This window comes from Pristis pectinata, chromosome 12 (genome assembly GCF_009764475.1).
Source record: "Pristis pectinata isolate sPriPec2 chromosome 12, sPriPec2.1.pri, whole genome shotgun sequence".
NCBI lineage: Eukaryota > Metazoa > Chordata > Chondrichthyes > Rhinopristiformes > Pristidae > Pristis > Pristis pectinata.
This window is the reverse complement of record NC_067416.1, coordinates 40,347,840-40,360,980: the sequence shown is the minus strand read 5'-3', so window position 1 is coordinate 40,360,980 and position 13,141 is coordinate 40,347,840. Positions and strand designations below refer to the sequence as shown.

Here is a 13,141-nt window from a genome sequence, read left to right as displayed (position 1 = left end):
AGAGTAAAGACTTTTCATGGGAAAACTTCCTAACCCCAGTCAACTTTGTGACAACATTACAAGTGAGAGGGGGTCAGTAACTACAAAATTGTAGCAATATCATGGTTGTTTTACTAGCTTATCAACACAAGTATTAAGAAACAAATGCCATCATGACAAGTTGTAGAATTGTTTACAATGAAGCTTGTTCATTTGTATTGTGAATTCTTAAACCTAGTATGTTCCATTCTGTTTTTATTGGTACTGGGAGTTTATTTTAAATTGAATATCATTATAAAAAGACTAATTATTGATGTATTGCCATAACAGAAGCCATTGAACTGTATATTAATGGGTTCAATAATGGAAGCAGGGAGGGAGGGAACATGAATCGTTCTGTTCTCCTCAACAGTGAAAGTGAAAACTGCTTTCACTGCTTCCCATTAATAAGAGCCATATGGAAATAAGTACACATTACATAGATCATGGTCCCATTGACAATGAGGTGGGGAAGAAGATGGCATATCTTCAGATTGAATCTTTTTGTTCTAAAACTCCGATAGAATCAACCATCAAATATAGTCCAGTGCAGAGGTCTGTTCAGACAGAAGGTTAAAAGCCAACCCAACCATGGCCGATTCAAATCTGACCCAAACTCAAGTATTTTATCATTTTTAACCTACCCAACGTGACCATTGGCATAAGCATAACAATCTCAACCATGCTGAGTTACTCGTGTGTCAGAACAAGATTGTCTTCTATATCTTGGTAACTCAGCAGGAGTGTGTTGAATCCATTCCTACAACAGGACACACCACAGGAGAACTGAGGTGATTTGTTTTGTTGTAGGACTGAATTTATCTCGTGCCTTTCACAAATGCAAGCCTTCTCAAACTGCTGCAGCACTGTAGGAAATGCAGCACCCAATTTGTACTCAGCAAGATCTCTCAAAACATCTTACAAATGAATAGATGATCTGTTTCAGTGATGCAGGTGAAGGATAAATATTGATTGTGATGCAGGGGAGAACTTTACTGGTCTTCACTGAAAATGGATAAGAACACAAGAAATTAAAGAAGGATCAGGCCACTTGCTCCTTTGAGCCTGTCTCGCTAGTCAGTAAGATTATGACTGATCTTCTGTCATCCTGCTCAGTCACCATACATTCTCAGTCCTGAACACATCCAACCATTGAGCATCCACAGCTGACTGGGACAGAAAATTCCAAAGATTACCATTTGTTTCAATGAGTTCACCACTCAGTCTAGAAACATAGGTCCTGCTGGCTCAGTCTTTCAGAGGACTGTCCCCTCAAACCAGAAATCAGTTGGTGAGCCTTTGTTACATCCTCCTTACCCTCTCCCCTGAGACTCCCCGACCCCATCTCAGCCTGAGGCTTATCTGATTTCCTTTGCGTGCGTAAAAACCTTACCTTAAATAACACAGATTCAGTGGTACACAAGGCTTTACTTAGCATGCAGGAATTGTGGCTGGAAGAAAGGCCTTTTCAACGTGTCTGAAAGTAGAAGGAAGGACGTGCATTTTAGATTTGATACTACCTATTCTCAGAGGCTGCCTCTAGAGATTTTAGTGAAGGGGTTGCCATGTTTGCAGAATTCAGGCCATGCTGTCACCAGGGTAACCCTGATGTCGTTCATGCTATGATTCAGTTAAGCATAGCTCTCAGGTGGGGAAATTCACCGGACAGCAGGACATGGAAATGATGATTAGGCTTCAACAGTGTCCCTGATCCAGTTTCCTTTTGACAATGAGAACTAATGTACATCATGATGTCCCTGGCCACTAATCACAGAGTCATATACAGATTTCCCACTGTCCTCCTGACTGTCTAACACCAGCAAAACACCCAGAGAAATCTGGCAGTGCTCAGTCAGGTCCTCTCCTCTGGTTTTACACCAAGCTTATGGAAAAAAGAAGATCCCCAAGAAAATTTCAGACGCTGGTCATGTCTTTAATTATTCTGTGTTGAGTAGAGAGGTATGGGAGCTAAATGAATTATCTGTGTGGTGATGGTCTGATCATACTTAGGTGATCCAATTCATCAGGTAATCTGTAGGCCAGTAATTTATTACATTTGTTTTTTTGTTCTTAATTATCAAAATCAGTGTCTTAATGAGGCTACTGATTTTAATAATATTTCTATGACTCATCCAGTTTCACTAAAGGGCAAACATTTGTCCTTCTGATTCTATGTCCACACATTCCAATATTAGCTGGGTGATAATAACGTTTGCCAAGTACACTGTTCATTAATTCTTGAGGGGGTTAGCTTACAGTAAAATATTACTGTTGCTTTTCAGATTACCAATTAGCATATAATAATGAAATTAATTCCAATTCTGGCGCAACATAATCGGTTATATCTTTCTCCCTAAAGTCACAATCTTTCCATCAATGCATTTATATGTTTTCGTAGAAAATTGTTCGACTCTCAATTTAGGATTTTAATACCAGCTACTAATAGATAAGTGCAGAGATAGGAACATGTAAATAAGTGATGCAGCAATGTTGACCATTTTGCTGGTTTGTGTTGCAAATTTTCTATCCATGCTTTGTTACTTCAGAATGTTAGCCATGCTCTGGATTTTGCATCTGGTGCAACAGGTAGTAAATGCAACCTTGCAATATGATTTGTTGCACCATGTTGCACTGAACTGCTTTTCATGATCAGTTTCGGCCATAAGACCCACCCTAGTGGAGTGCAAAGGTCAGTCTGTGTTCCAGCAGAGGTGGTGCAGCGGTTAGTGTCACTGCTTCACAACTCCAGGTCCCAGGGTTGGTCCTGAGCTTGATTGTTGTGTGGAGTTTGCTCTTTCACTCTGTCAGTGCCAGAGAGCAAAATTGTGACAATACCCCAGCACTTACAATGTTGGGAATGTGGTTGAAGCGGCTGTGAACGATTTTCAGCAGATTGGTGGGTGAGACTGTTAACACACATGGATACACACACACACACACACACACACACACACACACACACAGGGACACACGGACACATGCAGGAATACAGCAGGATCTATGTACAGATGTCTCTCCTGCATGTGGCTCTGTACAGGAAGATTTCACCAGGGTGTGTGAGAAAGGGGAGTGGGGACTTAGTCTGGAGATCAGAGGCAAATCAGAAAATTAGGGTCATTACACTCTGATTCTCTTCCCACAGATGCAGCCTTTACTGGGTGAGTAACTCCAAGATTTTCAGTAAACATTTCACTTTTTCAACATCCACAGTTTTTTGTTCTTGTGATCATGTTAGTCCACTGCCACTTCTCTCCCAGGCTGCTCAACTTGTTTTGGTCTGAATCAATTTTTACTTTGTTGCACCACATGAAAGAACTTTCCATGCCTTTGTTCCTCCCCTGTATCAGCTGAAATATCCAATGAATGCCAACAAAAGCCATTATTTCCTGATGCAGGTCTATTTTTAAATTACTGAAAAAGATTGTGTGAAAGGTTGCTCTGAAACCATTTACTAGGACTTAGATTTTCTTTCAACAGTTGGACAGTATTACTTCCCTCATTTTAGCTGCCAAGAATCTGATGAATACAGTAGTGGACACAGTGAAGATGTCCTACATTGCATCAACCAAGATCATCAAGTTGCAGAGCCCCTCGGGAGCACTTCACTCTGTCGTCATGTGGAGGATGAAGGTTCCAGAAAAGAAACCTTTGATCAAACAGGAGAAACCCGAGGACCTGACAGCTGTAGTGCGGAGAGGTTCCACCAAGAAAAAGATCCACCCTGTTAAAGCTATGAGTGAGTTCAGAGGAAGAAACACTCCCTAAAACCACTATACACTTGGGTAAATTGCTTGTGGAATTGTATTGTTAAAGCTACATAGAGCCTGCCAATTAGGATTATAGGAGTAAGTAATCAATAAAAGACCATGCCCATTTATCTTACCCTCACCACCCTGATGGTCATTGTGCAAAAGTAAGAGAGTTAGTGATTAATTGAAACAATCAATCTCTGTCAATAAGTCTATAACACATTCAGTCAAGAAGTGAGATAACCCCAGGAATGTAGAACATTTGGAACCAGAAGTCCAGGTTCCCTGCTTCCACACTCACAAGGTATCAATAAAAAGCAGGAGAACTCAATTAGTAGTGCAACACCCTACAGGGCAAATGTAAAGATCAACTATCACTCTGTCTAAAACTCAGACAATAGCTGCATGGATGATAAGCACAAAGTGGAATTCCACAGAATTAGGTGTGTAGCGTATGGAAAGTATCACTGAGCATATCTTCAGCTGTCTCTAACATTGTCAAAAAGGATCCAGTCTAATGTTGCAGCCATGTGTATCTTGCTAAACTCAATTTAACTTTGGTTGATAGTTTCCACATATGAAGGACTGATTCTACATTCTTTTGTTTAAAGGAAAATGGTCAAACTATAAACTGGAATGCACCAATCTGACATAGCATTACATAAAACGAACACAATAGAAACAGCATTCATACAGAGGAGCTTTAACAGGGTTTTTACTCCGCATGGGTCCCTTCTACCCTAATTCCCCACAGAGCTCTAAGTGCTTGTATTAATTGACAGTTTAAATTGAGCTGCTGCCTTAGTGCCATAACCATCCTGCCAAACAGAGTGGCCAAGGAGCAGTATTCAGGCCTCAGGCAACAGATCCAAGGCCCCACCCTCCGACTACTGGCAAAGGCGTTTAAAAGCAGTTTGAAAGGATTAAAATAATGTAGACAATAAAAAATATTAACAGTTAAAGCTGTAAAAATGAATTTAGTTAAAACATATTTAACCAATATAAACTAAGTTGAAATTGTTATTTTAACTTAATGTTAAAGTAAAATAAAACAAAAGAATGCCCTCTCACAGATAAGTTTTCAATTCAGGTTGAACCTCATTGTGAAGAAGGGGACTGTGCTACATCCACTGTGGCTGGGGTAAAGTTGAGGGACCAGATGAGAAGTGTATTCAGCTGTTCAGCTCAGCTTGACCGAACTTGCCCCTAGACTCAGTGTAGAGTTCAGCAGAAGCAGGATGTCACACATGCCTGCATCCTCAGAATCACAGAACATGGAATGATTCCCAGAGCTTTCCTAAATTATACATCACGGTGCGTAGATATGGATGTCAGAGTTTGCGGACCCTGGGACCCCACCTTCATTGCTCCTTTTTATGAAACATTAAATCATCCATCACTTACATCAGTAAAATACATCAGGAATGATGTTGAATGGAATATTACAGATAAATTGCACAATAACAATTTGAAAAATTAATCCTTTTTGACTTTAAATTAAAATAAAATTGCAGTGATCCTCATCCTAGCACCTGTCCTTAATTCACCAGAGAAATTACACTGATAAGTGAATGCTGTTACTGAGGGTATATGAAGGAATTTTTTGGAATTCTGACTGGGGTTTGCATTTGAAATTTGGTTATATAGTGACCTTCTTCTGCACAATTCTGCCCATTTATTTTAATAAATCCAGCTGTAGAGCATTTGGACTCCCTTTCTTTGCTCCAAACATGTGAAACTCCCAACTGGAAGTTACTTCCATAATGTTTTCACACTTGGTGCCAGCAGCAACACCTCAACAGCGTGAGACAAAACCCCATGTTACTGCGTAACAAAAGATAACTCAGGACACTGACATAGGGTTTATTTTCTGAAGTCCATTTAAACCAAAGTCTAAAGCAATCCCTGAATCTCTACCAGAGTGCTTTTGCACAGATGGATCCTGCATAAAACAACCTCAAGGTATAATCCTGAGTTTCCCAGTTAATGTACAAACGAAATAATGTATCAATGTTGCTGACAGTTTAAAAATCAGAATCCAATCTGGTCATTATCTTTTCATTAAACATGTATATCGCCCCACATAATTTATTCCAGGAACTGAATCATGCAGAATGAATGATCTGTATGGCAGATATTGCACAGTGTTAACTCATCTTTGAATCCTCTACTCAAAGTATGAGATAATTTATAAATAATAAGGAATATATTTGGCATTGTTGCTGATAACTGTTCTGTTCTACATGTATACATCACAGTGCTTGTAGATTTGCCTGTTGTACGGTTAATATATTAATGAGACATATTTTATTCCCTAAATGACAATGGCTTTAAGACTAAGTTTGAATGAATTGAATTTATTGCTAGCATTATACACTAATTTCTTGAGTTCCAAAGATGAAGTGCTGTAAAACAATAGTGTTGAAAGTTGACAGCTTTGCAAAAAATTGACAGTATTTTAAAATGATTTTCAGAAATTGCCACAAATTATAATTGAAAAATAATATGGCAAAATAGTTGATTCAGCAGTGCAATAATTTCACCATAAATTCACCCCTTGTCTTGCAATTCCTCATCTATCCTTAAGTGTTAATAATTCTAATAGGGAGATTTATATGACCAAACTTTAACTATTAATTTACTATTTTGCATCAGTTGGGTTGCAAACAAAGTCTTCATGGTTGTGATACAGGGAAAACAAAATGGAAATTTAATTGAGTGAAATTTTGTATCTTTGCCAGTTTTTTCTAAAGTAAGTGCGAAAGACAAAGATTCTTTTCTGCACTGACTTTGCACCTCCACTTTCCTCCAGTATCTCCCCTTCCTCCAATTCCCACAAACGTGCATTGAAAACTCATTTTGCAAACTGTGGATCAACAATATTTTATTTCAAAGTCTATTGCATGTCAGAGGAAGCAAATTATCTGTTTGCAATTGAACCATGGGCAAAGTGCAGTAATTCTCCTTTAGTTTTAAATGAATGGAATGTGGATAAAATTTTGAAAATTCAAGCTAGCCAATAGCAATTTATCTAAAGAAATAGTGCCATTTATTTGTGGAAATTTGATTAATTAATTGTTGAGGTTAAAATGTAACTTTGCAGTTTAGCAGAAATTACAGTTTATGCCATGCTCTTCCATTTATTTCTTTTGGCAATTTATTCAGTAATTATAAAGTTACCGTGTAAGCTGCTATATCATCATGTTATTTGAAATGTATTAGGCTCAGCAAAAATGAATGCAAAATGTGGAAATTTTATTGGGACCTTGTCTCATTCAGATTTCATTACTTTATGAGCTCAGGTTGATGATTTTATGAGCTCAGGCTGAAAATTAGTTGAGAGATACTGACAAAGTCTTCATCTCCTCAAGTCTTATTCTACAACCTTCATAGAATAGACATAGTGATGGTTCATCATCATTGTCAAAGTGGGTTTATTGTAAAGTCAAAAAAACTTACCGTTATAGTCTCAGGATAAATGTTGATATATCTGAATATATTAGCACCCAGAACTGTCCTGATGTGTGAACAAGTTGCAATAATCATTAATTCTTCTTGTCAAAATGTGTTTATGAAAGCAATTTTTTTCTCAAATACATTGGCTGTGAAGGAAATGGAGCACAGATTCACTAAAGTGACATTGGGTTTTAAAGGAATAACATATAAGGAAATTTTGCATAAGCTTAGTTTGTAATGTTTGAAGGCAGAAGAGAGTGCAGATACTGGAATGTTGGAACAAGAAGCAGAATGCTGGAGGGATTCATTGGGTCAAGGAGCATCTGTAGAGTCAAAAGGTGTAAGACTATGTTTTGCGTTGAGACCCTGCGTCAGGACACCATAATGTTTGTAATTTTTGAGTTTGAACTGATAAGTGAGTACCAAAGGTTATAAAGCAAAGGCAGTTCAATGGTGTAATGTATCTGTCAACCATGACCTAATTGAATGGAATAAAATTCTCAAGGACCCTGAGTGACCCCATCCAGTTACTGATGTTGCAAACAGGATTGAAATGCTTTAAATTTTGAGTGTTTGTGAAATCAAGAGTAGAATAAAACAGGCATTAACTCCACTTTATAACCCACAGGAATAGCGGCTGTTTGCTTCTTTGTTACAGATTGAGGTTAATTAACTGGGAGCAATAGAAATTGTAAAATGTACAATATCAAAATATTGAATAAGGAAAAATAATTGGTTTATTTTATTGTAGGAGCCACTTTAACATTTTAACTATGCAGTGACTGAAAAAGCAAGAATGTGCGATTAATACTGCTTATCAAAGCTGCAATCAATATAATATGATGAATCTTAAAAATCAATAAATGGCAAACAAATGTATTTTTTTCTGAGTGTTTTCTGCAGTTTTCAGCTTCAGTTTATTTTGAACAGCAATAAAATTGAATGAAATCTAAACTTGTTCTATTTATTTATTTTACCCTTCAATTCCTGTGTCAGAATGTGTGGTTCAAACTTTCCTGAAGATGGAGAAACAACTCAGTATCATACTTCCATTGAAACCAATCATGTCCAGCCTGACTCCTATAGAAGTCTGTCTCTATGATTGTTTTTAAAACCATTCATATGGTCCAGTAGAGCAGCCAACACCAGATTGTATCTTTTGCTACGACTCTACCTGACATCACTGTTACTCCTGGGTTTCCCCTTGCTCTCCTGTTTTGAAGTAAATACTTGTGCAGTTAAGAACTAATAATGAAGTTTCTCAGGGAGTTACTTGTCTCTAACAATGACTGCTGAACTGACAGCAGAGAGTTTTCTATTCCAAGATTCAGTCTTTCAGTCTTTCATTCCTTAATTAAGTTGCAAGGCAGCCAAACTGTTCTGGAATCAAAGATGAACAATGAGGTTCAGTTTTGGGGATAATCTAAAGTGGATTTTCTCTGATTTTCTGCCTACTGATCTATGTTATTGACATCGAAGTTGTCTGGCACCAAGCAGATAACCACTGTTCTATTGATAAATACTATACATGTTGCATTGAAAAAATATAATTATTCATTATTATAGCTTTATAGATGAATGGCAATTTTAAAAAGGTTGATGGACTAAATGACTTGCATATATAAAAATAAAACATGCACATCTACGCACATTAAGGGATAATGGATGCACACACAGAAAGAGACATATACATGCTGACAGCATAAAGATATATCAACAACAACCTCTTGCTCAACGTCAGCAAAACTTAAAGATCTGATTGTTGACTTCAGGAAGGGGAAGGAGGGCGAACATGCGTCAGTCTACATTGGGGGGATCGGCAGTGGAGAGGGTCAGCAGCTTTAAATTCCTGGCCATTAACATATCGAATGATCTGTCCTGGGCCCAGCACATAGATGCAATCATAAGGAAAGCATGCCAGCATCTTTACTTTCTTAGGAGGTTCAGTTTGTCACCAAACACTCCAACAACCTTACACAGATGTACTGTTGAAAGTATCCTGACTGGTTGCATCATGGTCTGATGCAGCAATTTGAATGCACAGGAACATATGAAGCTGCAGAGAGTAGTGGACTCAGCCCAATACATCACAGGCACATCCCTCCCCACCATCGGTAGTATCTACAGGAAGCACTGCCTCAAGAAGGCAACATCCATCATCAAAGATCCCCACCATCCAGGCCATGCTATCTTTTCACAGCTAGCATCTGGCAGGAGGTACAGAAGCCTGAAGTCCCACACCACCAGGTTCAAGAACAGTTACTTCTCTTCAACCATACGGTTCTTGAACCAACCGGCAAAACCCTAATCACTGCAGTTTAGCAAGCAACACTATGACCACTTTGGCTCACTTTGCACTAAAATGGACTTTATTTTTTTTTCTAATTGTGTTCTTTCTTGTAAAAATTGTATATAATTTATGTTTAATTTATGTTTTTCTTGTGAATGTTGTGTATCTGATGTTGTGTGCCTGTGATGCTGCAAGTAAGTTTTTCATTGCACCTGTGCATACATGTATTGTGCACATGACAATAAACTCAATTTTGACTTTAGACATACACATATATGGGCATAATGACTAACTGCTGGTAACAAGCAAACCCTCTGACACCATTGCCCGTGACTCCCCAGGAAATATTCCAGGTACCAACTGAGCACTCATACAACAGGAGCTGTTGAGTCACCAGGAATACCACTGAACAGACCATTAGGGTCCTCAAGCAAAGGCTAACCAGGTGGACGCTAAAATACTCAGCCAAGAAAGTGTCCGTACTCATGGTGATCTTCTGTGTGCTCCATAATCTAAAGATCTTGAGCAACTAGCCAGAACCACAAGACACTAAGCCCAGGATCTTAAAGAGGAGGAGGATAATTTTAGCTGTTACGGAAGAACGTGCCCACCAGCAGACTCCAGAATACTGTTACCACATGGTGTTTCTTCCACAAATCATGATGTATCAACAACAACCTGTTTTTTTTTGTAAAACCTGTCTTGCAGTAAAACACTTTAAAGTCACATCCGTTTGTCAATCATTTGACATGAGTCATGTCTAGATACTATCGAGACAGGTGATCGAAATCCTAGTCAAAATGATAAATTATGCAGAGTAGGAAATAAGAAAGGTAGACACTGTGGAAGTGCTTGGTGCTGGGAAGAGATCTTTAAGGTTGTTAGAGTTACAGGGGATGAGCTGCGGGTCCTGGTGGACTTTTGTCCTGAGTTCAAAGGTTCTCACAGACCAGGTGGACCAGCAGCTATTCCTCTTGCAGTATCTCTTGACTAATGGAATGGACACAGAGCATGAGTTGCTGAAAGAGAAAGGGAGAGAGGGAGAAGTGTTGTCTTGAAAAGGGTCACCAGCAGCAAGAAGTATGTAAGTACAGTGGTTACATTAGTGAACCAGCAATCCAGAGGTACTAATGAGGCAGTGAATCATGGTCAAATGTCCCAGGAAAACTTGCGCTTAGTTAGTTTAAAAAAAACACATTTAAAGTTCTATCGTTGGTGACGGTGATCACAGGAACATCAAATTATCACAACAAAGAACCTCTACATTACTGACATCATCAAGGGAAGGAAAACTGCCATCCTTCCCTGGCCTTTCCCTAACCCCAAACCCACAACAATGTAGTTGGAACTTACCTGCCATTTGCATTGGCCACTCAGTTCCAGGGATATGATCACTAGGCTTGCCTGTGATGCCCGTGTCCTCTGAATGGATTAAATAAAAAGGCAGCGTTAGCCGTGCAAGTTGCTGAGGGAACAATCCACCTATCTGAAGTTTGGAATGTGTCAAACACATTTCAGTAAGGATCCCCTCACCGAAATCTGTTCCTGTTTTAATTGCAACTGCACCTCAGAAGGCAAGCACTAGCTGACACTTCCAGTGGCTATAATAGAGGCCGTGGTCTTCTGCATTGGCTCCATCCAGATTAGAGCCTGGATTATTTATCACATCTTGCAGACTGCTGTCTACAACCATATGAAGGAAGGTCACCCAGCACAGTAACGCAATAAGACGCATTTCACTGTGTATTTCGATGTACATGTGTCTAATAAATAAATATCTTATAAATATCTTATATTCTCTATTTGAAAAGACCAGGCTAGACTTCATCCTCCTTTGCCAGGGAGCAGCAGAGAGAACCAGCTGGAGCTTTGCAAGACTTGTGGAGTGCCATTGACCACATGCAGAGGCCTTGCATGACAGCTCTGAGATGTACTTGAACCAGAAGAGATACCACCCCCTCAATGTCCAGTGAAACATCCTAGCATCCTGGTAACAGCCATGACGCTGCCATTCTGTTAGCAGTGCTACTGCTATATTTAAGCCACATGCAGCTTGTCAGGAAGGAAGAGGCACACACCTACAATTTCTGAAGTTTGTAACTTAGATGAGGTTTGGGGTGGGAGGGGTGCAGATTGTGAGAAGAATAATTAGCCAGGAGGAATCCAACATTACCTATAGTGAGCGGCACCATCAGCTATAAACACAGAATAGTTGCTGTAATGATGGCAAACATGGTCCCATTCTTGTGGGGAAAAATATACAATATATGCTGCTGGTTATTCTACAATATCTTGTTCTGTAAGAGAGAGTGTGTTGCTGATCGTTGTGCAATGTGTTTGGGTGGTCTGCCTGCCATACTTGGATGGCTCATAGTGTGTGCGTCCAGAGACGTGTGTGTGGGAGGCCTGCATCACAGCGATGATAAGGTAAACAAGTGAGCCCTGATCGACAGATTGCTGGTATATGAGTGATGGGGATGTGGTGATTAAACAGTGTCTGAGCCTGGTGGTGCAGCTGGTGGGACGTCCCACCAACCTTCAGCTCCCTGAACCTCTACCACATCCTTGGATGTGGATCTTGAATCCGGCCTTGATTACCATGGCTATCTGCTTTAAGTGCCTTTGGAAGGTTTGTCTGGAGGATTTTCCCAGCCCCTGCAGAAATGGGTTAGTTCCCAGCTTCCTCCAAAGGGTGCCCAGGACAGCATCAAAATATCTCAAGGCTCATCGTCTTCCACACTGTTCTATGGGAAGGTCTCTTCCAGGCTTGGAGGAATCCCATGTCGAGTTTCACCACTTCTCACGTGGACATCACTTCTCCTTTCAGCAGTGCAGACTAATTTTAAGTGGAGATACAAGGCACTGCAGATACTGGGATCTAGAGCAACACACAAAACGCTGGAGGAACTCACCAGGTCAGGCAGCATCTGTGGAGGGAAATGGACAGTCGGTGTTTTGGGTTGAGACCCTTCATCTGAACTGGTTTTAAGTGGAGCCAGCTGCATACAACCTTGCCCACCCTCACCCCACACCCCAGACCCTGTTGAGGAATGCAGACACCAATGATGTGGTTAACAATGGCTGCACATAGTAATCTTATAAATGAGCAGCCAACATGAAGATGGTTAGTGACATATTATGATGCCCGTACCCGCTCGTGAACTATCTGATTGGGCACCCTGGTTCTTATTCACTTGTTTTCACCCTTGGGGTAAAAATAAACCCCAGATAGATCTAAATGCAGGTAACAAGCAGACATTTACACCTGTACCCATGTATAGTTATACCCCGGTGAGCTGCAGTTACTGTAGTCAGAGACTCCTGCAGGAATTGATCACCTGCTGTGAACAGTGCATTCTGTGGGTGACGCCAGAACCTCCTCATGTTGGTATGGAGCTCCACTGTGCTCTCCAACACGTTCTGGCAGATCCTGCACACAGAACAATTCATTCACCAGGAACACAGGTATCATCTTCCCTTTAAAGACGGAGACATAAGAGACTGCAGGTGCTGGAATCTGAAGCAACACACAGAGCGCTGGAGGAACTCAGCAGATCGGGCAGCATCTATGGAGGGAAGTGGACAGTCAACGTTTCAGGTCAGGCCAGATGAAGGGTCCCGACCCGAA

The 13,141-nt window shown here is 40.1% G+C and overlaps 1 protein-coding gene across 1 annotated transcript in view; it reads left to right on the top strand.

The window, feature by feature from the left end:
* Positions 1 to 3,783, top strand: part of LOC127576942 (catenin alpha-3-like) — a 1,199,293-nt gene extending 1,195,510 nt beyond the window's left edge. The window contains exon 17 of the mRNA XM_052027768.1: positions 3,496 to 3,783. Within this exon, the coding sequence (XP_051883728.1) occupies positions 3,496 to 3,783 (288 nt within the window). The remainder of the gene's footprint in view (positions 1 to 3,495) is intronic.
* Positions 3,784 to 13,141: the final 9,358 nt, after the last annotated feature.